The 23778-nt window shown below is 48.8% G+C and overlaps 2 protein-coding genes across 52 annotated transcripts in view; one reads left to right on the top strand and one right to left on the bottom strand.

Moving 5' to 3' along the window:
- The window catches only part of NDUFB2 (NADH:ubiquinone oxidoreductase subunit B2), a 1166996-nt gene that overhangs the window by 991112 nt on the left and 152106 nt on the right, over nucleotides 1–23778 (top strand). The window contains exon 1 of one of the 45 annotated variants that reach the window (XM_050782325.1): nucleotides 10957–10960. The exons of the other annotated variants lie outside the window; for them this stretch is intronic. The gene's annotated coding sequence lies outside the window, so the exon portion shown is untranslated. Of the gene's footprint in view, nucleotides 1–10956; nucleotides 10961–23778 lie in introns of those variants that run through there. 45 annotated transcript variants of the gene reach the window in all.
- The window catches only part of DENND2A (DENN domain containing 2A), a 126607-nt gene that overhangs the window by 16286 nt on the left and 86543 nt on the right, over nucleotides 1–23778 (bottom strand). For all 7 annotated transcript variants that reach the window (XM_050782228.1, XM_050782230.1, XM_050782234.1 and 4 more), the window contains 2 exons: nucleotides 16433–16573; nucleotides 14264–14412 (listed from right to left, as the gene is read on the bottom strand). In XM_050782228.1, the coding sequence (XP_050638185.1) occupies nucleotides 14264–14412; nucleotides 16433–16573 (290 nt within the window). The remainder of the gene's footprint in view (nucleotides 1–14263; nucleotides 14413–16432; nucleotides 16574–23778) is intronic.

The following is a 23778-nucleotide window of genomic DNA, read 5'->3' as shown; positions in this document are numbered from 1 at the left end:
CGAATCTATGTTGATGTGTGGAGCCAGACTACAAAGTTGCTATGCTTGTGTCGTATGGTTGTAAAGTCAGGACTTAGAAAATCAGAACATTAACATACAAATGAAGGTAGTTGTTTCTGGAGCAAGATTTTTCAGACTATAGTTGCAGCCCATTAGTGGGTCTTGAAATCATTTTAGAGGTTGCAGTCAGCATTAAAAACAAGAACAACAACAACAAAAAATAGAATAGAAAATAAGAGAGTGTGCTGCATGTTTCCCAGCTGTAAATAACCATCTGTGTGTCGGCCAGGCGTGGTGGCTCACGCTGTAATCCCAGCACTCTGGGAGTCTGAGGCGGGTGGATCACTTGAGGTCGGGAGTTCGAGGCAAGCCTGACCAACATGGAGAAACCCTGTCTCTACTAAAAATACAATAAATAAATAAATAAATAAAATAAAAAGAGCCAGGCATGGTGGCATGTGCCTGTAATCCCAGCTACTCGGGAGGCTGAGGCAGGAGAATCACTTGAACCCAGGAGACGGAGGTTGCGGTGAGCCAAAAACATGCCATTGTACTCCAGCCTGGGCAACAAGAATGAAACTCTATCTCAAAGGAAAAAAACAAAAACAAAAACAACTATCTGTGTGTCTGTGGCGGGGACAGGTGGAAGGACATACCCTGGGTCTGATTGTAAAATGTACTTCTCATTGTGGGCTGCAATGAAAAAGGCTTGAAGCCAATTATTTGGACTAGAAGACTGGGAGTGGCGGCGGGCACAGTGGCTCACGCCTGTAATCCTAGCACTTTGGGAAGCTGAGGCGGGTGGATCACCTGAGGTTAGGAGTTCGAGACCAGCCTGGCCAACATGGTAAAACCCTGTCTCTACTGAAAATACAAAAAAGTTAGCCAGATGAGGTGGCGGGCACCTGCAGTCCCAGCTACTAGGGAGGGAGGCTGAGGCAGGAGAATCGCTTGAACCCAAGAGGCAGAGGTTGTTGTGAGTCAAGATCACCATCACGCCACTGCACTCCAGTGTGGGCAACAGAGTGAGACTCCGCCCCAGAAAAATAAAAGAGACCTTAAGAAGGAGATCCCTGGCCGGGCGCGGTGGCTCACGCCTGTAATCCCAGCACTTTGGGAGGCCGAGACGGGCGGATCACAAGGTCAGGAGATCGAGACCATCCTGGCTAACAAGGTGAAACCCCATCTCTACTAAAAAATACAAAAAACTAGCCGGGCGAGGTGGCGGGCGCCTGTAGTCCCAGCTACTCGGGAGGCTGAGGCAGGAGAATGGCGTAAACCCGGGAGGCGGAGCTTGCAGTGAGCTGAGATCCGGCCACTGCACCCCAGCCTGGGCGACAGAGCGAGACTCCGTCTCAAAAAAAAAAAAAAAAAAAAAAAAAAAAAAGAAGGAGATCCCTGCATGAAAGTATTTTGCATGACACCAGACTCTTTTTATAGCACGTTTGTCAAAGTGCCTAAATGTGACTTGGAAACAAAGTGGTTCATGACAAGATCATGGTCCATTTCCCTAGTCTTTGAAGCTCTCACTTTAGTCCCTTAAAGGAGAAGAAAAAAACGCAGTATTTGTGTTTAAGATTCCTTTCAGAGTTGTGGTTCAAGCACTTTTGACTTCACAGTTACAGAATGACAGAATTTTAGACCTGGAAGAGATCTTGGGGATTGAATTCAGTTTCTTTTGGATTTTTAAGGTAGGAAGAGTGAGGCTAAATGAGGCTAAAGTAACCTCTGAATGTAGGATGGGGCAGAGTAGGGAGAGAAGGGTCCTGGCGACTGGAGGAGGCAGGATTGCTGCTCAGAGGAATGCAGGCATTAGGACGCACCCTATGATCCAGGCACAGTGGCATGTGCCTGTAGTCCCAGCTACTGAATCCCAGAGGCTGAGGTGGGAGGATCTCTTGAGCCCTGGAGTTCAAGTCCAGCCTGGGCAACATAGTTAGATCCCCATCTCTAAAACAAAAAAATTACACGTATATAAAAAGGAGGCAAGGAGGCACAGTGAGGATAGCCTATGTGTGTTGTTTTTTTCAATCATTGCAATAGAAAAACAAAACAAAACAAAACATGTTTTTAATGTGTTTTCCTAACTCAAAGAAAAGGCTACCTGTTTTTTTTTTTTTTTTTTTTTTTTTTTTGAGACAGTGTCTCACTCTGTTGCCAGGCTGGAGTGCGGTGGCACGATCTCAGCCCATTATAACCTCTGCCTCCCAGGTTCAAGCGATTCTCCTGCCTCAGCCTCCGGAGCAGCTGGGACTACAGATGCGCACCACCATGCCTGGCTAATTTTTTGTATTTTTAGTAGAGACAGGGTTTCACTATGTTGGCCAGGATGGTCTCAATTTCTTGACCTTGTGATCTGCCTGCCTCGGCCTCCCAAAGTGCTGGGATTACAGGTGTGAGCCACTGTGCCTGGCCGGCTACCTGCATTTTTACTTCCTTGTGGTCTCATTCCTAGGAGGAAGGGCTGCTCCTCTCCTTTCTCCTTGCTTACAGCCATTTGGGACTCTTAAAGCCCTATGTTGCCTGCAGTGACAGAGAGGCCCCTGGGGCCTGGGACACTCGGAGGCCCTGGTTCAGCTGCAGCGAGTGTGAACCGTCTGGAGGAGAAGGTCGTGGGAGCAAGGTCAGGAAAGATGACCCGCAATGCTGCTGCTAGATGCAGAGGCTAGTGGAGAAACGTGACAGAAAGAAAGGCAAAGTTCACTCAGTGAACTGGATGCATGGGGCTCCAGGACAGCAGTGTTCAGGCTTGATGTAACAAATGATGACGACTGGCTGGGGAACCAGCTGGCCGCGTGGGAGAAGCTGCCGCTGTTTGTTAACTATCTCCTGTAGCAAGTTTGTTTTGAGTAGTCTGATCCCATTGTTGTGGCTGCAGTGAACGTTTCTGTACCTGGTCATCACGAATACCTCGTTAGCTGGAGCCCATGGAGCACAGGGTGCTGGAGACAATATGGCAACAAGCAGGCAGGTGAAGGGGTCTCACTCCTCTTGCTCTCTAGCCCACATCACCTTTTTTTTTTTTTTTTTTTTTTTTTTTTTAGATGGAGTCTCACTCTGTCGCCCAGACTGGAGTGCAGTGGCATGATCTAAGCTCATTGCAACCTCCACCTCCTGGGTTCAAGTGATTCTCCTGCCTCAGTCTCCCAAGTAGCTGGGATTACAAGCATGTGCCACCAATGCCTGGTTAATTTTTTTTTTTTTTTTTTTTTTTTTTTTTTTGAGATGGAGTCTTGCTTTGGCACCCAGGCTGGAGTGCAATGGTGTAATCTTGGCTTACTGCAACCTCTGCCTCCCTGGTTCAAGTGATTCTCCTGCCTCAGCCTCCCGAGTTGCTGGGATTACAGGCATGTGCCACCACGCCTGGTTAATTTTTGTATTCTCAGTAGAGACGGGGTTTCACCATGTTGGTCTGGCTTGTCTTGAACTCTTGACCTCACGATCCACCCACCTTGGCCTCCCAAAGTGCTGGGATTTACAGGCATGAGCCACCACACCTGGCCCACACCAATATTCTAAAAATAATTCTGCCCCTAAACATTAAAAGGTCAAATTTTGCAAATAATTACACGAGTGGCAGCCCTTTCCTCAAAATAAATGATAGAGCAGGAAAGGATTATTTTGAATGGAGCTTGTTTTTCTCAATCCCTGATGCAAGTGGTAATAAAATTTTGTTCCCCGACTTGTGAAAGCCAGAGGTGGGCACGGCTGGGACTGGTGGTCTCTTAGGAACATGCCAATAGGCAGTGGTTCTGGGGATGCTAGGGATGACTGGTCAAGAGGGCTTGCTGCAGTGTGGAGGTGGAGGGGCTGGAGGAGAGGCAGTGTTTCTGAAGGAAGTCATAGAGAGTCCTCGCTCGCAGCTGGTTTGCATTACAGTGGTGTGGAGGAAAGAAACGCCAGCACTCACAGCTGTGATCAATTGTACAGAAGTGGGGCAGGGAAGAGAAGGCCCCAGTGGGAGGTTGGCTGGGCCGCAGGGCTAAAAGTTGGGCATGGGTGAGAAGGGTTGGGTCCAAGGATGTTTTGCTGTTGGGTGGTGGTTCCTGAGGGTTGGAGCAGTATTCCAGAACATCAGGACGCACTTGTAAGGAATGCGAAAGTTTTCCTGGAGCCAACTCTTTAGTTCTGGTTGCTACCAGGCCTCTGCTCCATACTTGGTGTTCCTATGCTCAGCTGGCTTCCAACTCTCTATGAACCAGTAAGGATCCAGCACAGAGCTTCCTCTAAGATGCTACCAGAAAAGTAAATGAAGAGTTTCCCGAATTAGAGGAACACCCCTGGAACTGGAAGGCTGATTCAATGACTACCCTTTAGTATCCCAAGCAAAGTAGCTCTCCTGTTAACGCACCACTCCCGAGAACATGAGTGAAAGGTAAACTCAGGTGTGGTCTGGTGCCTGGTGAAACCTACCAGGAGGGGCTGCCTGGCTTCCATCACTGTACTTGCAAACCCTGAGGCCGTGTGCCACACAGATGAAAATGAACACGGGCTGGGCTCCAAGACAACTAGTTCTGTTACTCTCTGCGTGATCTCAGGTAAAGCCCTTAACTGCTCCAGGCCTCAGATTCTTCACCTGTGAAATAACTAAAGTAGACTAGATCATCGCTAGATCGTTGCTGATGTCCGTCCAGCTTTTTTTCATTTCTTACTTTTTGAGATGGAGTTTCTTTCTTGTTGCCCAGGCTAGAGTGCTATGGTGTGGTCTCGGCTCACTGCAACCTCTGCCTCCCGGGTTCAAGTGATTCTCTTGTCTCAGCCTCCTGAAGAGCTGGGATTACAGCCATATCCCACCACGTCCAGCTAAATTTTGTATTTTTTAGTAGAGATGGGGTTTCACCACGTTGGTCAGGCTGGTCTCAAACTCCTGACCTCAGGTGATCCACCTGCCTCGGCCTCCCAAAGTGCTGGGATTACAGGTGTGAGCAACCACACCTGGCTGTCCTTTCAACTTTAACTTAATCTACAAATGATGAACCCCGAAGAGAGAGCAAAGGCCAGGAGCTGGAAATAGGAGCTTTTGTTGAGGCCATCAAAAGAACGAAGGGCGTCACGGGAAGGTAATTCTAGGGCTCCTTTGCCAAGACAGAACAAAATAATGATGGTGACACTCACTAAGAAATTCATAGAGAAGGCCATGTGTAGTGGCTCATGCCTATAATCCCAACATTGTGGGAGGCTGAGGCAGGCAGATCACTTGAGGTCAGGAATTTGAGACCAGCCTGGCCAACATGGTGAAACCCCGTCTCTACTAAAAATACAGAAAAATTAGCCAGCTGTGGTGGCATGTGCCTGTAGTCCCAGCTGCTTGGGAGGCTGAGGCAGGAGAATCACTTGAACCTGGGAGGTGGAGGCTGCAGTGAGCCGAGATCATGCCACTGCACTCCAGCCTGGGAAATAGAGTAAAACTCCGTCTCAGGAAAAAAAAAAAAAAAAAAAGAATCAGAGAAACCTGTCTGAGAGGTTTCCAGCGGCTGCAGTGCACCCAAAAGGTGAAGATGCCAGCGTTTCAAAGCCAGTACAGTCTGGGAGGGATTTGACTCCAAGAGAAGAACTGGAGTAAGCTTCCAGCCCCAGCATATGTTAGCGATGGGTCTGGATTAGAAGACAATCGCATTTGCGGCTATGCTAAACTCTAAATCTTGCTCTAATTGGTACCTTGGTGTTCATATCCAAAAACAGGTAGTTAATTCTTAACATTTAATCAGGCTGTACAATTATACTATTAAAATTGTATTTTTTTTTGAAATGGAGTCTGGCTCTGTTGCCCAAGCTGCAGTACAGTGGCACCATCTTGGCTCACTGCAGCCTCCGCCTCCTGGGTTCAAGTGATTCTCCTGCCTCAGCCTCCTGAGTAGCTGGGATTACAGGCGCCTGCCATCCCCCCCAGCTACTTTTTGTATTTTTAGTAGAGACGGGGTTTCACCATGTTGGCCAGGCTGGTCTCAAACTGACCTCAGGTGATCCATCTGTCTCGGCCTCCCAAAGTGCTGGGGTTACAGGCATGAGCCACCGCACCTGCCTAAAATTGTTATTTTTCATAGGACTTTGCTGAACTAAATGTACTTATCTCTAAGACTCTGTCAACCACGCTGAGGACTAGCTAGACATCTGAAGTATCTTATGGATGCCAGAGCAGCAAGGTGGCAGCTTTGAACACTTTCAGCCAGGCCTTGGGCAAACTCATCTCCCTGGAGAGGGTGTGGTGAGAAGCCCAACCTCTTGGGATGGCAAATGTTGGGTGCAACCAATTCTAGAGAGGACATGGGATTCTCATTTAAGCTTGTGTAAACTTATTAAAAATGAACCAAACCAAACAAATAAGAGGATGAAAGTGCACAGCTACATATGAACTTATTTGTGTAGTTACCTATATGTCAAAGACAAGGTTCAAATTCCTGTATGTGTCAAGATTTGCCCACCTAATCCTACTTATCACTAGCCAGTAGTCTATCATTTAGCTTATGGTTTCATGCACTACAAACATGTAAGTCAATTTCTTACTTGTTTTATTTTTTAATTTGCTTTTTAAAGACAAGGTCCACCCCGGCTGGAGGGCAGTGGTGCAGTCATAGCTCACTGCAGCCTCAAACTCCTGGGCTCACATGATCCTTCCACCTCAGCCTTCTGAGCAGCTGGGACTACAGGCATGTGCCACTATGCCTAGCTCATAAATTTCTTGAATATTGAAAACTTTGTCAGCTATAAAGGTTTTTGTTTGTTTGTTTTAAGAGATGGGGTCTTGCTAAGTTGCCCAAGCTGTTCTCAAACTCCTGGGCTCAAGCAATCCTCCCACTTTGGCCTAAAGTGCTAGGATTATGGGCATGAGCCACCATGTCCGGCCTCCCTCTAAAACTTTTTGCACATATTTGTTTATATGCAGCTCTGACTTTATCATTCAGCCTGGTCTATAGGTTTAGCCAAAACTTTGGGGAACTGAAATTAGTAAAGTAAAACAAAAATGTTTATCATCAGGAAAATGAAGGCGAGGGTGTAGAGAAGTATTTATCTGTTGTCATGACCACAGAACAAGCCATCAAAACAGCATTCTTTCCTTTCCATCTGTCAAACTCCAGCTTGACAGAGCCATTAGAACACTCAATGTCCACCCTAAAGATAAAACAGAGCAAAAATGTTATTCTAAACTTGATAGATTTTTGGCTCAACTTAAAACCCTTTTATAACTCATACAATATTTGCCATAACTCCCTGAAGCTTCCTCTTGCAGTGGGAGACTCACAGCAGCGAAGATGAGAGAATAAATTGTATTTGTGGGGGAGAGTGCTGCGGGGGTGCCTACCGACCTAGAGTGGGCGAAGGTCCCCTCTGGGATGTCACGGGGCCATGCACTGAGTCTGTGACATGTCCTGTTCTCATGCCCTGTTCCGTGCCCTTACTAACTTAAGGGCTACAGCTGGAAATCAGGAGAATAAGGAGGCTTTCTGCCACGTGAGTGGAGCAGGGTTGGGTATCAGTGCATGTGCAGCCCTGGGAGTACTGGGGATGAGGGTACCAGCTGTAACTTAACCTGAAGACTTTCTTTTTAAAAAATTTTTAATTTTTTAAATGTTTGTTTGTTTATTTATTTATTTTTGAGACAGAGTCTTGCTCTATTGCCCAGGTTGGAGTGCAATGGCATGATCTTGGCTCACTGCAACCTCCGCCTCCCGGGTTCAAGCGATTCTCCTGCCTCAGCCTCCAAAGTAGCTGGGATTACAGGCACCCACCACTATACCCGGCTAATTTTTTTTGTATTTTCAGTAGAGACGGGGTTTCACCATGTTAGTCAGGCTGGTCTCGAACTCCTGACCTTGTGATCCACCTGCCTCAGCCTCCCAAAGTGCTGGAATTACAGGCATGAGCCACCGCGCCTGGCCTATTTTATTTTTTATTGAGATAGAGTCTCACTTTGTTGCCCAGGCTGGAGTGTAGTAGTGTGATCTCAGTTCACTGCAACCTCTGCCTCCCAGGTTCAAGTCATTCTACTGCCTCAGCCTCCTAAGTAGCTGGGATTACAGGCGCCCGCCACCATGCCTGGCTAATTTTTGTATTTTTAATAGAGATGGGATTTCACCATGTCGGCAAGGCTGGTCTTGAACTCCCAACCTCAGGCGATCCATCTGCCTTGGCCTCCCAAAGTGCTGGGATTACAGGCATGAGCAACTGCACCCAGCCTTTTTTTTTTTCTTTTTTTTTGAGACGGAGTCTTACTCTATTGCCCAGGCTGGAGTGCAGTGGCTTTATCTCGGCTCGCTGCAACCTCCACCTCCCTGGTTCAAGTGATTCTCCTGCCTCAGCTTCCCAAGTAGCTGGGATTACAAGTGTGCACCACCATACCCGGCTAATTTTTTGTGTTTTTAGTAGAAATGGGGTTTCACTGTGTTAGCCATGATGGTTTTGATCTCCTGACCTTGTGATCCACCTGCCTCGGCCTCCCAAAGTGCTGGGATTACAGGCGTGAGCCACCACGCCTGGCTGCTCCCGGCCTTTTTAAAAATTTTTTTTCTTTCTTTGTTTTTTTTGAGATGGAGTCTTGCTCTGTCGCCCAGGTTGGAGTGCAGTGGTGCAATCTCAGCTTACTGTAACCTCCGCCTCCTAGGTTCAAGTGATTCTCCTGCCTCAGTCTCCCGAGTAGTTGGGATTACAGGCGTGTGCCACCACACCTGGCTTATTTTTGTCTTTTCAGTAGAGACGGGGTTTCACCACATTGGCCGGGATGGTCTTGAATTCCTGGCCTCAAGAAATCCACCTGCCTCGGCCTCCCAAAATACTGGGATGACAGGCATGAGCAACTGCGCCTGGCCTAAAGACTTTCCAGAATTTTCCAGGTCAGGCAACTTGCAGCCAATCATTGGTCTCCAAACCCTTGTTTGTCATGGCCTGGCCAAATAACGCTTCAATTCCCTATGGCTACTTTCCCGTAAATCAGACAGATGGAGGTGGATACGGATTCCTCCACATGGCCCGTGGAGTCAGACAGTTTCAAAGCTGGGGGAGGCCTTGGGGGTGACCTGATCACACCTCTCTCACTGGGACCCTGCTGGAAAGACAAGGGCGTAAGGGAGGCCGCGCGGGCCCTGAGGAGAAAAGCACAGACTTCCCCTGACTGCCCAGCACGAAGCAGGGCGTGAGGACCTGTGCTAGGGAGGCTTTCCTTATACATTTCTGTAGACGGACAGGTCCCCAGACCCTGCTCTTCACCCATCCCTGGAGCCTGCAGCCCAGATGGTTTCCCTCCGTCCTCTCCAAAGCCCGGCAGCTCTCCCACTCCCTGCTTCTTTGAGCAGAATGATGGATCCTCTGCACGCCTGTTAGTTACCCATGTGACAGGGCTGTGGGGGGCCGTGAAATGACGCAGGTCAGACCCTCGGAAGGCACCTGGCACAGAGGCCGCTCCACGCCTGGTCGCTGCCGTCATCCTCATCAGCTTCGCTCACGCTTTGTTTACCCTCTTCCTGTCTCAGAGCTCTTCAGGCCTTTCTTTATGCAGATTTCCATCTCTTCAGGTCTGCACGGAACCCGTGTAGGATGGAAGGATGATTTATTGGGCAGTGGGGAGAGCATGTGGAGCCATTTGTAACAGGAAAAGCGAGGGCTGCTTTCAGAGAAAACAAGACAGTGGAGTCCCGGAAAGTCAGAGCCACGTGGGGCCGCGTCTTACGAATTAGGAGACCCAGGGCCAATGGCTAAGGATGCCCAGGGGTCCTCCCTACTCTGGGAAACCTCCCTGAGTGATGGGAGAGGGATGTGTACCTCTGAAAGCTGTAAAGGGTCTAAAAACCCAATAACGGTCTTTCTTACACACGCACACCATTACTGTACCATCGCCCGGCTCTGGCTCCAAGGAGGGCACCAAAATGATCCACGTTCCCACTGCCTTCTCTTTTCCCACAGAAATCCCATCCTCCCAGCGCCTGACATCTGGCAGCTGCTGCAGAAGAAAACCCCTGATGGGCATGACGTGCCCGTGGGGAGACCTGCTTGCGGCAGCCACAGCTGGTGTCTGGACCCACTCACGGCATGAGCCATTTGAAAAGATGAACTCTCCAAGGGCAGAATGCCAGGCACTGTGGAAGGTTGGAGAGAAACACCAATGCCTCTCCTACGGATCCCACTGGTGACTGTCTCCTCCGTCGTGGGGCCCCAGAGTAGGGCAGGGAGGGTGGCTGGGGAACAGCCAAGGCCCAGGAATCCAGGCGGGGTCCACTCTCGGCCGCTGGGCTTTGCTTATTTTTGTCTGTCTCTCGTGACAGGAGCTCTGTGGGGCTGGCCCAGCGTCCAACCTGTCCACACAGAAATCTGTCCGGCAAAAAGGCGAAGGCGTCAAGTCCTCTCCCAGATGTGGGGCAGGCATTTCCAGGTTTCTTTCTTTCTTTCTTTTTTTAGACAGTCTCGCTCTGTCGCCCAGGCGGGAGTGCGATGGCGTGATCTAGGCTCACCACAACCTCTGCTTCCCAGGTTCAAGTGATTCTTCTGCCTCAGCCTCCCGAGTAGCTGGGATTATAGGCGTGTGCCACCACGACCAGCTAATTTTTGTATTTTTAGGAGAGACAGGGTTTCGCCATGTTGGCCAGGCTAGTCTTGAACTCCTGACCTCAGGTGATCTGCTCGCCTCGGCCTCCCAAAGTGCTGGGATTACAGGTGTGAGCCACTGAGACTGGCTGGCATTTCCAGGTTTCTTTGTGTCCCGAGCCTTCTGACATGTCCCCCTGCATTGCCCTTTGGGGATGTGTTTGTCTCTGACAAGGCCCCTTCCCTTTTCTGTTCCCCCCTTTTCTCTCCCTGCACTTTGTTTTTAAGTTTTTTTTTTTTCTTCTTAATTTTTAGAGACAGAGTCTTGCTCTGTCACCAGGACTGGAGTGCAGTGGTGTCTCACTGTACTTTTACCAGAAAAACCCATGATACTTTGTTTTCTTCCCCCTGGAGAGAGTCTGGGGGAGGCTGGGGTGTGTGAAGGGGGCCCACGGCTCCTCTCCAGCGGTGCCCTTCCCAGACATCTTCTCAGGGTGGGCCCTCCCCAAATCTAACATCTTCACCCCGCAGGCACGTTCCCCGGGGACTGTCCCCACCAACACTCCAGCTGGGTTTCCTTGGCTGGCTTTCCACTTCTAGCCCAGGCCTTTCTGAAATCCATCATTTTCCCCTCCCCCAAATCCAAGCCTGAGAATTCCACCTCTAGGGGATGGAGGGAGTGGGGGATGGAGAGGATAAAGACAGTTACTATGGTGCTGATGAAATCCGATCCTGGTCACTGAAGGGTTATTACTCATCCCGGCTTCCAGGGCTCCAACCTTGAGAACTCCCTCTGCTGAATTCCCCAGTGCCCAGGAGCTTGGAGAGCTCCCCAGCGCCCAGCACCAGCTGCAGGCTTACAGAGAGGGCCTGCTTCCAGAGCTGACAAAAGTGCACCAGGAGTACAATCACGCTGACATTTAAAAGTGAATAGTGAACTAAAACACAGGGTGGGAGCAGGCTGGGAACAGCCAGATGGCTGCTGTCCAAAGAGGTGCATCAGAAAGGTGACCAGATGTGCCGCGTGAGGGGAGAGGGTGGGGCCGCTTCCCGCCCCGCCTATCTACAGAGTTTGTCCCTTCCATTCTTCTATGCCTTTTTTTCTTCCCTTTTGTTTTCCATAGGTCAGAGTCAGATTTCCTCTCCAAACCACAGTGCTTCAGGTTTTTTTTTGTTTTGGCACTGCTTCTTTCCAGATGTACTTCTCAGGTGGCCTCATCTGCACCACCTGGTTGGCTGGCCCCGCATCTCGGCCCTTTCTGGGGCTGCAGCCACCCCTCACGCTTCTGTGCCCCCAGTTCCAAAGCAAAGAAGGCTCTGATTCAGTATTTCAAAAATGCAAGGAATTCTCTTTTTAGAAGCTTAGAACGAACCCAAGTCCTTGTCTGCATTTCCTTCCGGATCTTCTTTGATTTGTGACATGGCCTTAGCAAATCACTGAATGTGCCCACTGGGATGGGGGTGGCCTCCTATGGGGCACTGAGTCTGTGTGTGTGATGGGAGGGCATTTGCTTTAACGGTGAGGAAGGGATGCCCTCAGGACGGTCTGTCCTCTCGAGCATGGCCCTGCAGCCTTCTGTGAGCTGGCTTCTGTCCACCACTGCTAGCTCATCTCCCTCCCCCACCTTCCTCTCTCTGCGCCAGCCCTAGTGAACTACTTTGCAGTTATTTTTCTTTCTCTCTCTCTCTCTCTTTTTTTTTTTTTTTTAGTTTCGCTCTTGTTACCCAGGCTGGAGTGCAATGGCATGATCTCGGCTCACTGCAACCTCCGTCTCCCGGGTTCAAGCGATTCCTCTTCAAGCCTCCCAAGTAGCTGGGATTACAGGCGTGCGCCACCATGCCATACTAAATTTTTTGGTAGTTTTAGTAGAGACGGGGTTTCACTATGTTGGTCAGGCTGGTCTTGAACTTCTGACCTCAAGTGATCCACCCGCCTCAGCTTCCCAAAGTGCTGGGATTACACTCATGAGCCACTGCGCCCAGCCTGCTTTGCAGTCCTGAAGGTGACAGCTAGGCCTCACCTGTCCCCGTATCTCTGTAGGATGGCTCCTTTTGCCTGCATTGTGCTGACTACTTGTTCTGAGTGTTGGCTCTCAGAACTCGCCTCCCTGGGAGTGAGCGCCCTCCCTCGGTCTCCAGAACTCACTGCCTCCACCTGCCTCTAATGGGGTCCTGGATAGTCGGCTTATGTCTCTGTTACCCCACTGCACTGAGACAAGTCTGTGGGTTTTTTTTCTTTTCTTTCTTTTTTTTTTTTTGAGACAAGGTCTTGTTCTGTTGCCCAGGTTGCAGTGCAGTGGCATGATCATAGCTCACTGCAGCCTTGAACTTCTGGGCTCAAGCAATCTTCCTACCTCAGCCTCCCTAGTAGCAGGGACTGCAGGCTCGAGCCACCATACCTGGCTAATGTTCTTTTTTTTTTTTTTTTTTTTTACATTTTTTGTAGAGATGGGGATCTTACTGTGTTGCCCAGGCTGGTCTCAAACTACTTCACTCAAGCAGTCTTCCCACGTCAGCCTCCTAAAGTGCAGTGATTACAGGCGTGAGCCACCATGCCAGTTGTGTCTTTTCTCTGTTTTCCTACCACATAGTGGAGTGTCTGACACATGGCAGAATGAGTGGAAAGCCCACCAATGCCAGGGAAGTCGCACATAGCAGTGCAAAGCGGTATGCCTCCCAGATCTCCAGTCTGAGCTGCCAACTGATTCCATCCTTTATTTTATCTTATTTTTTATTTTTTGAGATGGAGTCTTGCTCTGTCTCCAGGCTGGAGTGCAGTGGCATGATCTTGGCTCACTGCAATCTCTGCCTCCCGGGTCCAAGCGATTCTCCTGTCTCAGCCTCTTGAGTAGCTGGGACTACAGGCGCCCACCACCACGCGCGGCTAATTTTTGTATTCTTAGCAGAGACAGAGTTTCACCATGTTGGCCAGGCTGGTCTCGAACTCCTGACCTCAAGTGATCTGCCTGCCTTGGCCTCCCAAAATGTTGGGATTACAGGCATGAGTCACCACACCTGGCCTATTTTACTTTTATTTTTGAGATGGAATGTCGCTCTGTCACTCAGGCTGGAGTGCAATGGTGCGATCTCAGCTCATTGCAGCCTCTGCCTCTGGGGTTCAAGCGATTCTTGTGCCTCAGCCTCTCAAGTAGCTGAGCTGGTATTATAGGCACGAGCCACCATGCCTGGCTAATTTTTGTATTTTTAGTAGAGATGGGATTTCACCATGTTGGCCAGGCTGGTCTTGAACTCCTGACCTCAGGTGATCCGACTGCCTCAGCCTCCCAAAGTGCTGGGATTACAGGCGTGAGCCACTGTGCCTGGCCATCCTTTTTTTGTGGGGGCAGGAGAGAAGGTCTCCTTCTGTTGCCCAGGCTGGAATGCAGTGGTGAGATCTCAGCTCACCACAATGTTCACCTCCCAGGTTCAATCAATTCCTGGGCCTTAGCCTCCCAAGTAGCTGGGATAACAGGTGTAGGCCACCACAGCTGGCTAATTTTTCTATTTTTAGTAGAGACGGGGTTTCACCATGTTGGACAGGCTGGCCTCAAACTCCTGGCCTCAAGTGATCCATCCATCTCAGCCTCTCAAAGTGCTGAGATTACAGGCATGAGTCACTGTGCCCAGCCTATTCCATCCTTATCTCAGAAGGGCTTACTCTTCAATGCTAGGCAGTCACCTGCTCTACAGACTAGAGGGTCCAAGAGTGACTGTCATTCAAACGCTTTAGCGAAGTAGCCAAGGCGGGTACCTGAGCTTGTCTGCGATGAAGATGACCCTCCTCTCCAGAAGCAGGGAGGCAAACACACAGACCAGGTGGCGGACACTGAGGGAGGAGAAGAGAGACTCAAAGTCCACGTGCTCGAGCCGGGAGTCCAGCGGGCGGCACAGTTCGATCACCTGCCAGGGAACAGGAGCAGCCATGAAGGAGGGGCCCAGCTACGCAGCCAGGCCTCTCACGGGCGTCGCAGTCACGGGGCTCTGAGGTCCTCATCAGGGGTGACCCACTGGCGGGGGAAAAGGGAAAGAAAAAAAGCAAAACGAAAGGATTGGGGGAAAAGAAAGATGCCAGAAGACTGGGGAAGGAGGTAGCTTTGGTAGGGAAGCAAGCGTCTCACATTCAGCTATGAGACTGAGGACGGTGTGGATGAAGGGGAGGACACAGGATGGCAAAATCAATGGTTTTTGGCCCCAAATGGTTGGGGGCTCTCCCCGGCAACAGCGTATCTGCACTCGCCATGGAGAGTTTATAGGACTTTTGAAAACTGTTCTGTCCCTGGGAGTCCAGCGGAGAGCATCTCTGTCTCTTGAGGAACTGGTACCTGCTAGGTGGAAATCCCAGGCTAGCACGGAACGCCCAGCAGGCCTGAGCAGCACTTCGGAGACTTGCTGCCACCTCAAGAAGGTGTTTTTTAGGTAATCCTGACTCCATCCCACTCCATTTCTGATGATGTGTGCTTTCAGCTTTTGTGCTTTGTGTCTATATCTTCTTTTTTTTGAGATGGAGTCTTACTCTGTTGCCCAGGCTGGAGTGCAGTGGTGCAGTCTTGGCTTATTGCAGCCTCTGCCTCCCAGCTTCGAGCAATTCTCCTGCCTCAGCCTCCCAAGTAGCTGAGATTATAGGTGCCCGCCACCATGCCCAGCTAATTTTTGTATTGTTAGTAGAGACAGGGTTCCACCATGTTGGCCAGGCTCATCTCGAACTCCTGACTCCAAGTGATCCACCTGCCTCGGCCTCCCAAAAGAAGGGATTACAGGCATGCTGGGATTACAGGCGTAAGCCACCGTGTGCCCAGCCTGTGTATATATCTTCTTCTTCTGCACTTGTTGAAGTGTTCCTGAATTCCCTCAAGTTGGTACCCATGTCATGTTTTTTTCTCTTTAAATAGCTGCCTCCTTCCCAGTGAGTGGAGAGTGGATTTCACTCTTAGCATTGCCCCTGCCTGGTGCTGCCCCCACAGTGAGACTTCCCCTCCGGTAACCTCCCTGCTACATCCCCATGGCCAAGCCACTGCATCTGGTATGGGATGTTTTCAGGCTCTCTGGCAACAGACAGACTGCTGTTCTCTCTGCTGGGAAACTAGGTTGTTCCAGAGTGTTCCAGGCCTATTCTCCTCCCTCCTTTGTTTCCAGAGGTGATCTGGTTTGCTGAGGGTCTCTGAAACTGAAGACTCAAGGCTAAATGGGGTCCTTCTTCTGATGTCCACCAAGCCATGCAAAGGGGTTGAGAGGGATGAAAACAAACTCTTTCGTAAAATCCCAGCCCAGGCTGGGCGCAGTGGCTCATGCCTGTAATCCCAGCACTTTGGGAGGCTGAGGCGGGCGGATCACGAGGTCAGGAGTTTCAGACCATCCTGGCCAACATGGTGAAATCCCGTCTCTACTAAAAATACAAAAATTAGCCAGGTGTGGTGGCAGGCACCTGTAGTCCCAGCTACTTGGGAAGCTGAGGCAGGAGAATAGCTTGAACCTGGGAGGCGGAGGTTGCAGTGAGCTGAGATTGCACCACTGCACTCCAGCCTGGGCAATAGTGCAAGACTTGGTCTCAAAAACAAAAACAAAAAATAAAGTTATAGAGGCGATACAGACTTGAAATGTAAATAGGTTTCAATACACTGTATGAATGAAAATGGGCTATTAAAAGAAACTAAGGATGTTCAGTGCAGATCCCTAATCTGAGGCCAACATCATGCAAAGGAACACCCCAGCTGCCATAGCATAGTTCCCGCTTGGGCAGAGTCCTAGCCTGGATGGACTGAGGGTGGAACTCATGATGAGTGATCTGGGCCAGCCCGAGGGGCGGGGAGAGGACACCATGGAATTGGACTGCTCACTGAAAGGCAGCCCCTCTGAGCACGGAGACTCGGCTGTCTGGGCCACTACCTCCCCCCAGGGAGAAGGAAGGAGTCTGGCAACTTACCTCAGTTCCTGAACCTGGCAGGAAGTTCTTGACAAGGATGGTTTTGCCCAGGGCTGGGAAAGGAGCTTCCATGACACTTCTCATGAGTGGTTGAACCAGGGCAGGAGAGATGCCTCGTCTTTTTTCCACCTCATCCAATATCTGCAAGGGTCAGAAAAGCGGCTTAGCTATTCTGAAGCCAGAGCACCATGGCATGGTGACTTAAGACTTACGGGGAAGCCCTGCTTTCCCCATGAGGCCAGAACAGGCCTTCTGACCCTCCACATGATTGTCCCCAATTCTTCTCCCCTCTGTGTGTCCACACCCTTTGCCATGCAACGTTGCAGCTCCTACTCAAGGAGTGAAGTCTACTTCCTTGCCCCTTTGACTTAGGGTTTGGCCATGTGACTGGTTGTGCTAATACATGCATTCCCAATGGGGGTAATATCACCCCAAGGGGGTAAGAACTGGTTTTTGGCAGGAATGAAAAAACTGAGATATTATAATGGTTTGTAGCCCTCTAAGAGGTCAAAGTACATAAACAGATAATACAGTTTATTTGTGGATTAAAATGTCATGGGAGGGGATATCCGTCAGGAAAATACAAATCAAAAGCACCTTGAGATACCACTTCACATCCGTTAGGATGACTCTAATAAAAAGATGGATAATAACAGGTGTTGGCAAGGACGTGGAGAAATTAGAACTCTCATACACTGCTGGTAGGAATGTAAATAGTGAAGCCACTCTGGAGAACAGTCTGGTAGTTCCTCAAAAGGTTAAACATAGAGTTACCATATGAGCCAGCACATAGCACTCCTAGGTCCCTACCCAAAAAAAATGAAAACATATATGTTCACATAAAAATTTGTACGTGATTGTCTGTAGCAGCATTATTCATGATAGCCACAACACGGAAGAAACTTAAATGTCCATTAACTGAGGAAATGATAAACAAAATGTGCTATATCCATATAATGGAATATTATTTAGCCATCAAAGTGCTGATATATGCTATAACTTGGATAACTCTTGAAGACATTATGCTAAGTGAAAGAAGCTAGTTATAAAAGGCCATCTAGTGTATGATTCCACTTAGATGAAATGTCCAGAATAGAAAAATCCAGAGAGACAGAAAGCAGACTGAAGGTTGCTTAGAGTTAGGGAGTAACTGCTAATAGGTATAGGATGTTTTGTTGGGGTGATGAAAATGTTCTAAAATTATGGTGAGGCTTGTATAACTCTGTGAATATGCTAAAAGCCATTGAACTGTATATTTTTTTATTCTTTTAGAGATGCGGGTCTTGCTAGGTTGCCCAGGCTTGCCTTCAACTTCTGGGCTCAAGTGTCCTCCTACGTCAGCCTCCTGAGTAGCTGAGACTACAGGTACTTGCCACTGTGCTCAGCAAATTGTGTACTTTGCGCGGTGGCTCAAGCCTGTAATCCCAGCACTTTGGGAGGCCGAGACGGGCAGATCACGAGGTCAGGAGATCGAGACCATCCTGGCTAACACGGTGAAACCCCTGTCGCCCGGGCTGGAGTGCAGTGGCCGGATCTCAGCTCACTGCAAGCTCCGCCCCCCGGGTTTACGCCATTCTCCTGCCTCAGCCTCCCGAGTAGCTGGGACTACAGGCACCCGCCGCCTCGCCCGGCTAGTTTTTTGTATTTTTTAGTAGAGACGGGGTTTCACCGTGTTAGCCAGGATGGTCTCGATCTCCTGACCTCGTGATCCACCCGTCTCGGCCTCCCAAAGTGCTGGGATTACAGGCTTGAGCCACCGCGCCCGGCCAATACCAACTAAATTTCAAAATACACATTTTTTTTTTTTTTTTGAGACAGAGTCTCGCTCTGTCACCCAGGCTGGAGTGCAGTGGCGCAATCTCAGCTCACTGCAAGCTCCACGTCCCAGGTTCACGTCATTCTCCTGCCTCAGCCCCCCGAGTATCTGGGACGACAGGTGCCTGCCACCATGCCCGGCTAATTTTTTTGTATTTTTTTAGTAGAGACAGGGTTTCCCCGTGTTAGCCAGGATGGTCTTGATTTCCTGACCTCGTGATCCGCCCATCTTGGCCTTCCAAAGTGCTGGAGTTACAAGAATGAGTCACTGTGCCCGGACTTTTAAAAAATTTTTTTATTTTTTGAGATTGAGTCTTGCTCTGTTGCCCAGGCTGGAGTGCAATGGCCCAATCTTGGCTCACTGCAACCTCTGCCTCCTGGGTTCAAGTGATTCTCGTGCCTCAGCCTCTCAAGTAGCTGGGATTACAGGCACGTGCCACCGCACCCGGCTAATTTTTGTACTTTTAGTAGAGATGGAATTTTGCCATGTTGGCCAGGCTGGAACTCCTGACCTCAGGTGATCCAACCACCTTGGCCTCCCAAAGTGCTAGGATTACAGGTGTGAGCCGCCGTGCCCAGCCCTCAAAATAGACAATTAAGAATATAAAATATATCAATGATTTTTTTCATGTCAATTATATGCTGAAATAAAATAATATTTTGGACATATTCTGTTAAATAAAATGTATTATTAAAATTAAAAAGACAGGATGGCAGTTCCTCAAAAAACTAAACAGAATTACCATATGATCCAGCAACTCTATTTCTGGGTGTATACCCAAAAGAATTGAAGCAGGGACTTGAATAGATGTTTATTTGTACACGTGTGTTCCTAGCAGCATAATTCACAATGGCCACAATGTGGAAACCACCCAAATGTCCATCAATGGATAAATGGATAAATAAAATGTTGTACATACCAAATGGATAAATAAAATGTTGTATATATGTACAGTGGAATATTATTCAGCCACAAAAGGAATGAAGTACAGATACATGCTACAACATGAGTGAACCCTGAAAATATTATGCTAAGTGAATTGAAGTCAGTCACAAAAGGACAGCTATTGCATGGTTCTACCTCTATGATGCTCCTAGAATCCTCAAATTCATAAAAATAGAAAGTAGAATGGCGATGGTAAGGGGTTGGTGGGGGGAATGGGAAATTATTGTTTAATGAGTACAGAGTTTCTTTTTTCTTTTGAGATGGAGTCTCACTCTTGTTGTCTAGGCTGGAGTGCAATGGCGTGATCTTGGCTCACTGCAACCTCTGCTCCCCAGGTTCAAGCGATTCTCCTGCCTCAGCCTCCTGAGTAGCTGGGATTACAGACGCTCACCACCACATTCACTTAATTTTTTTTTTTGAGCTGGAGTTTCGCTGTTGTTGCCCAGGCTGGAGTGCAGTGGTGTGATCTTGGTTCACTGCAACCTCTGCTTCCCAGGTTCAAGTGATTCTCCTGCCTCAGCCCTGGCTAATTTTTGTATTTTTAGTAGAAACAGGGTTTCACCATATTTGCCAGGCTGGTGTTGAACTCCTGGCATCAGGTGATCTGCCCGCCTCAGTCTCCCAAAGTGCTGGGATTACAGGTGTGAGCCACTGCACCTGGCTCTAGCTAATTTTTGTATTTTTAGTAGAGATGGGGTTTCACCATGTTGGTCAGGCTGGTCTTGAACTCATGACCTTAGGTGATCCCCACCTCAGCCTCCCAGAGTGCTGGGATTACAGGCGTGAGCCACCACGCTTGGCCTCAATGGGTACAGAGTTTCTGTTGGGGGAGATGAAGAAGCTCTGGAGATAGATGGTGGTGATTGTTGCACAACGATGTGGATGTAATGCCACTGAACTGTTAAAATGGTTAAGATGGTAAATTTTTTGTTATGTATATATTTTAGCACAAAAAAAAGACAATAATATGAAAAAAATTAATAAGAATTTTGGGGGAGGCAGTTAAGGAAACACATCTAAAAAGGCTGCTTTGGGGGACAGTAATTTAAAAAAGCTTGTGGCCGGGCACAGGGGCTCATGCCTGTAATCCTAGCATTTTGGGAGGCCGAGGCAGGCAGGTTACCTGAGGTCAGGAGTTCAAGACCAGCCTGGCCAACATGGTGAAACCCTGTCTCTACTAAAAATACAAAAATTAGCTGGGTGTGGTGGCGGGTGCCTGTAATCCCAGCTACTCAGGAGGCTGGGAAGGAGAATCACTTGAACCTGGGAGGCGGAGGTTGCAGTAAACCGAGATCGCGCCACTGCACTCCAGTCTGGGCGACAGAGCAAGACTCCATCTCAAAAAAAAAAAAAAAAGAAAAAAAGCTTTTAGGATACTGGGCAGAATGAGGCAGAAGCATTGCCATGCGAGTTCTCTGTCCAGGCCTTAGGAGGCCTGCCTTTGTGTTTTGTGTGCCCTCTTGTGCCTCCGCCATTGCCACGAGAAGAGCACATGTGGGCCATCTCACTGTCTAGGAGTATGGGAGACACGTGGAGCAGGCCTGCGCCCAGACTTGCAGCCTCTAGAGCAGCTAGATCAGCCAACCAGCCAGCCTCAATCAGCCAACCCAGCCTCTTCACAATACTTGCCGAGCCCAAACCCCAGCTGACCTCACAGCTGGGAGAACAAACGATTGAAGGCTCTGTGGTTCATTAGATGGTATTACTAGAGCAATTGTTCACTGATACCCTTTCCTTCAGAGATTCTAAGAGCTGCTCTCTTCTTCTTCTTCTCCATGACTCCTTTCTGTTCTAAAGGACAATATGCCATTTTGGCCATCCTTGCCCCACACCTAGAAATAGCTCAAGTTCCTGGGCTCAGTTAGCTAAAGCTCTGGTTCCGGTTCTGTCCTGAATATCTGCTGTGTGGTCTTCAGCAAGTCATCACACTGTGCTCCTAAAATATCCCTGGTCAGAAAACAGACAGGAAAACCAAGGACTCTGCATCACAGAAGTATGTTAGCACATTTACTGGCTTCACGTCCCCTGCCCATGACAGCAAGGATGCTTATGTGAACTTCAAAGCCTCCACTTGGAAGCTGGCCTAACTCACATGAGCTGTTTTACTTCCAGTGTTCATAAGCATTCTGACAACAACAAAGGCTACGACCTCTAACCTTACTTCATATGTAAACAAATCACATGAAAGACTGGCCTGAGCAGTAATGCCCAGCCCGCTAGACCTCGCCAATGGCCAACTCCAACATAAAATGATGACCACTTCTGGTGGAGGGGAGGGGAGACCCTGGCTAAGATTACACTGATAGCATTCATTTTCCTTCTTTCTTTTTCCTTTCATTTTCCTTTCTTTCCTTCCTTTCCCTCCCCCTCTTCCTTCCCCCCTCCCTCTCCCCTCCCTCCCTCCTTCCCTCCCTCTCTCCCTCCCTCCCTTCCTCTTTATCTTTCTCTTTATTTCTCTTTTTCTTTTTTTTCCTTTTCTTTCTTGACAGGGTCTCACTCTATCACCAAGGCTGGAGTGTACTGGTGTGAACGTGGCTCGCTGCAGCCTAGCCTCCTAGGCTCAAGCAATCCTCCCACCTCTCAGCCTCCCAGGTAGCTGGAACTACAGGTGCACACTACCATGCCTGGCTAATTTTTTTGTATTTTTTGTAGAGACAGGGTTTCACCATGTTGCCTAGTCTGGTCTTGAACTCGTGGGCTCAAGCGATCCTCCTGCCTTGGCCGCCCAAAGTACTAGGATTATAGGTGTGAGACACTGTACCTGGCCTTCTTTTGTTTTTTGTTTTTTAATTAGAGACAGGGTCTCGCTAGTTTTCCCAGGCTGGAGTGCAGTGATGCGATCACAGCTCAGCACAGCCTCGAACTCTTGGGCTCAAGTGATCTACCGGTCTCAGCCTCCTGACCAGACATTAATTCTTTCAAACAGACTTGCAGAGAAGTACAAGTTCTACCATGGGAAGAGATCACACTGTATCTGTATAATTCAGGCTTCCTCTGAATTTAGGGAGAGGGCGGGCAGGAGGAAGGCTTTTTTATAGAAATGCTTTTAGGGGCCGGGCGCAGTGGCTCACGCCTGTAATCCCAGCACTTTGGGAGGCTGAGGTGGGTGGATTATGAGGTCAGGAGATGGAGACCATCCTGGTTAACACGGTGAAACCCCGTCTCTACTAAAAACACAAAAATTAGCTGGGTGTGGTGGCACGTGCCTGTAGTCCCAGCTACTTGGGAGGCTGAGGCAGGAGAATTGCTTGAACCTAGGAGGTGGAGGTTGCAGTGAGCCAAGATTGCGCCACTGCACTCCAGCCTGACAACAGAGTGAGACTCCGTCTCAAAAAAACAAACAAACAAAAAAGAAATGCTTTTAGGGAGTACTGCTTTAACATCCATGGACCGTAGGTGCACAAATTTCAATTCCCAAAAGCAAGCTCAGACAGATCTATATACTCAAGAAGGACTGAAAATAAATTTATCAATTAGGTCGGATGCGGTGGCTCACGCCTATAATCCCAGCACTTTGGGAGGCCAAGGTGGGTGGATCACTTGAGGTCAGTTTGAGACCAGCTTGAGCAACATGGTGAAACCCCATCTCTACTAAAAATACAAAATTAGCCAGGCGTGGTGGCACGTGCCTATAATTCCAGCTACTCAGGAGGCTGTGGCAAAAGAATTGCTTGAACCCGGGAGGTGTAGGTGGCAGCGAGCCGAGATTGCGCCACCGCACTCTGGCCTGGGTGACAGAGTGAGACTCTGTCTCAAAAAAAGAAAAAAAAAATTATGAATTAGACACTCATGTCTGGTTAATATAGGAAATGATGTTGGATTATACCTAGTTTTTGAGATCAGCATCACATAGGATAGTAATTCTTTCCTATATACCAATCCAGAATACTGGGGTAGATGAGCTAATTCAATATGGCAATTCCTATGTGTTCATATATTGGCTCATTTTCCAGAAAAGAAGACCAAATTATATGAATATTTTGATAATCTTAGACCACTATTAAAATAATTAATCCCCCCTCCACAAAACTGTTATACATACATGACACATATACACGTGGGTACACACCTATCCATCTATTACAGTAGCTTTTTTCACGCCAAAGCTCATATGACAAAAGGCAATGCTCAGAAGAAGAAAAATAAAACACCTGCAGTATTCTGGGAGGGTCCTCCAGGCCCCTCCCTTTCTCAACTGCAATTATCTCACCCTCCCTGCACCACACACACTTTCTGAACCTGGCCCTTCCTTAACTCTGTTTTTGTTTTTTTTTTTTTTGAGACGGAGTCTTGCTCTGTCACCCAGGCTGGAGTGCAATGGCATGATCTCGGCTCACTGCAACCTCCACCTCCCAGGTTCAAGTGATTCTCCTGCCTCAACCTCCCGATAACTGGGACTACAGGCAGGCACCACCATGCCCAGCTAATTTTTTTTGTATTTTTAGCAGAGATGGGCTTTCACCATGTTGGTCAGGCTCATCTTGAACTCCTGACCTCAAGTGATCCGCCCGCCTCAGACTCCCAAAGTGCTGGGATTACAGGCGTGAGCCACCCCGCCACCGCACCAGGCCCATCAACTCTCATT

The sequence above is a fragment of the Macaca thibetana genome, chromosome 3 (assembly GCF_024542745.1).
Source record: "Macaca thibetana thibetana isolate TM-01 chromosome 3, ASM2454274v1, whole genome shotgun sequence".
Classification (NCBI taxonomy): domain Eukaryota; kingdom Metazoa; phylum Chordata; class Mammalia; order Primates; family Cercopithecidae; genus Macaca; species Macaca thibetana.
Note: the sequence above shows the minus strand (reverse complement) of the source record. Positions and strands in the feature narration are given on the sequence as shown.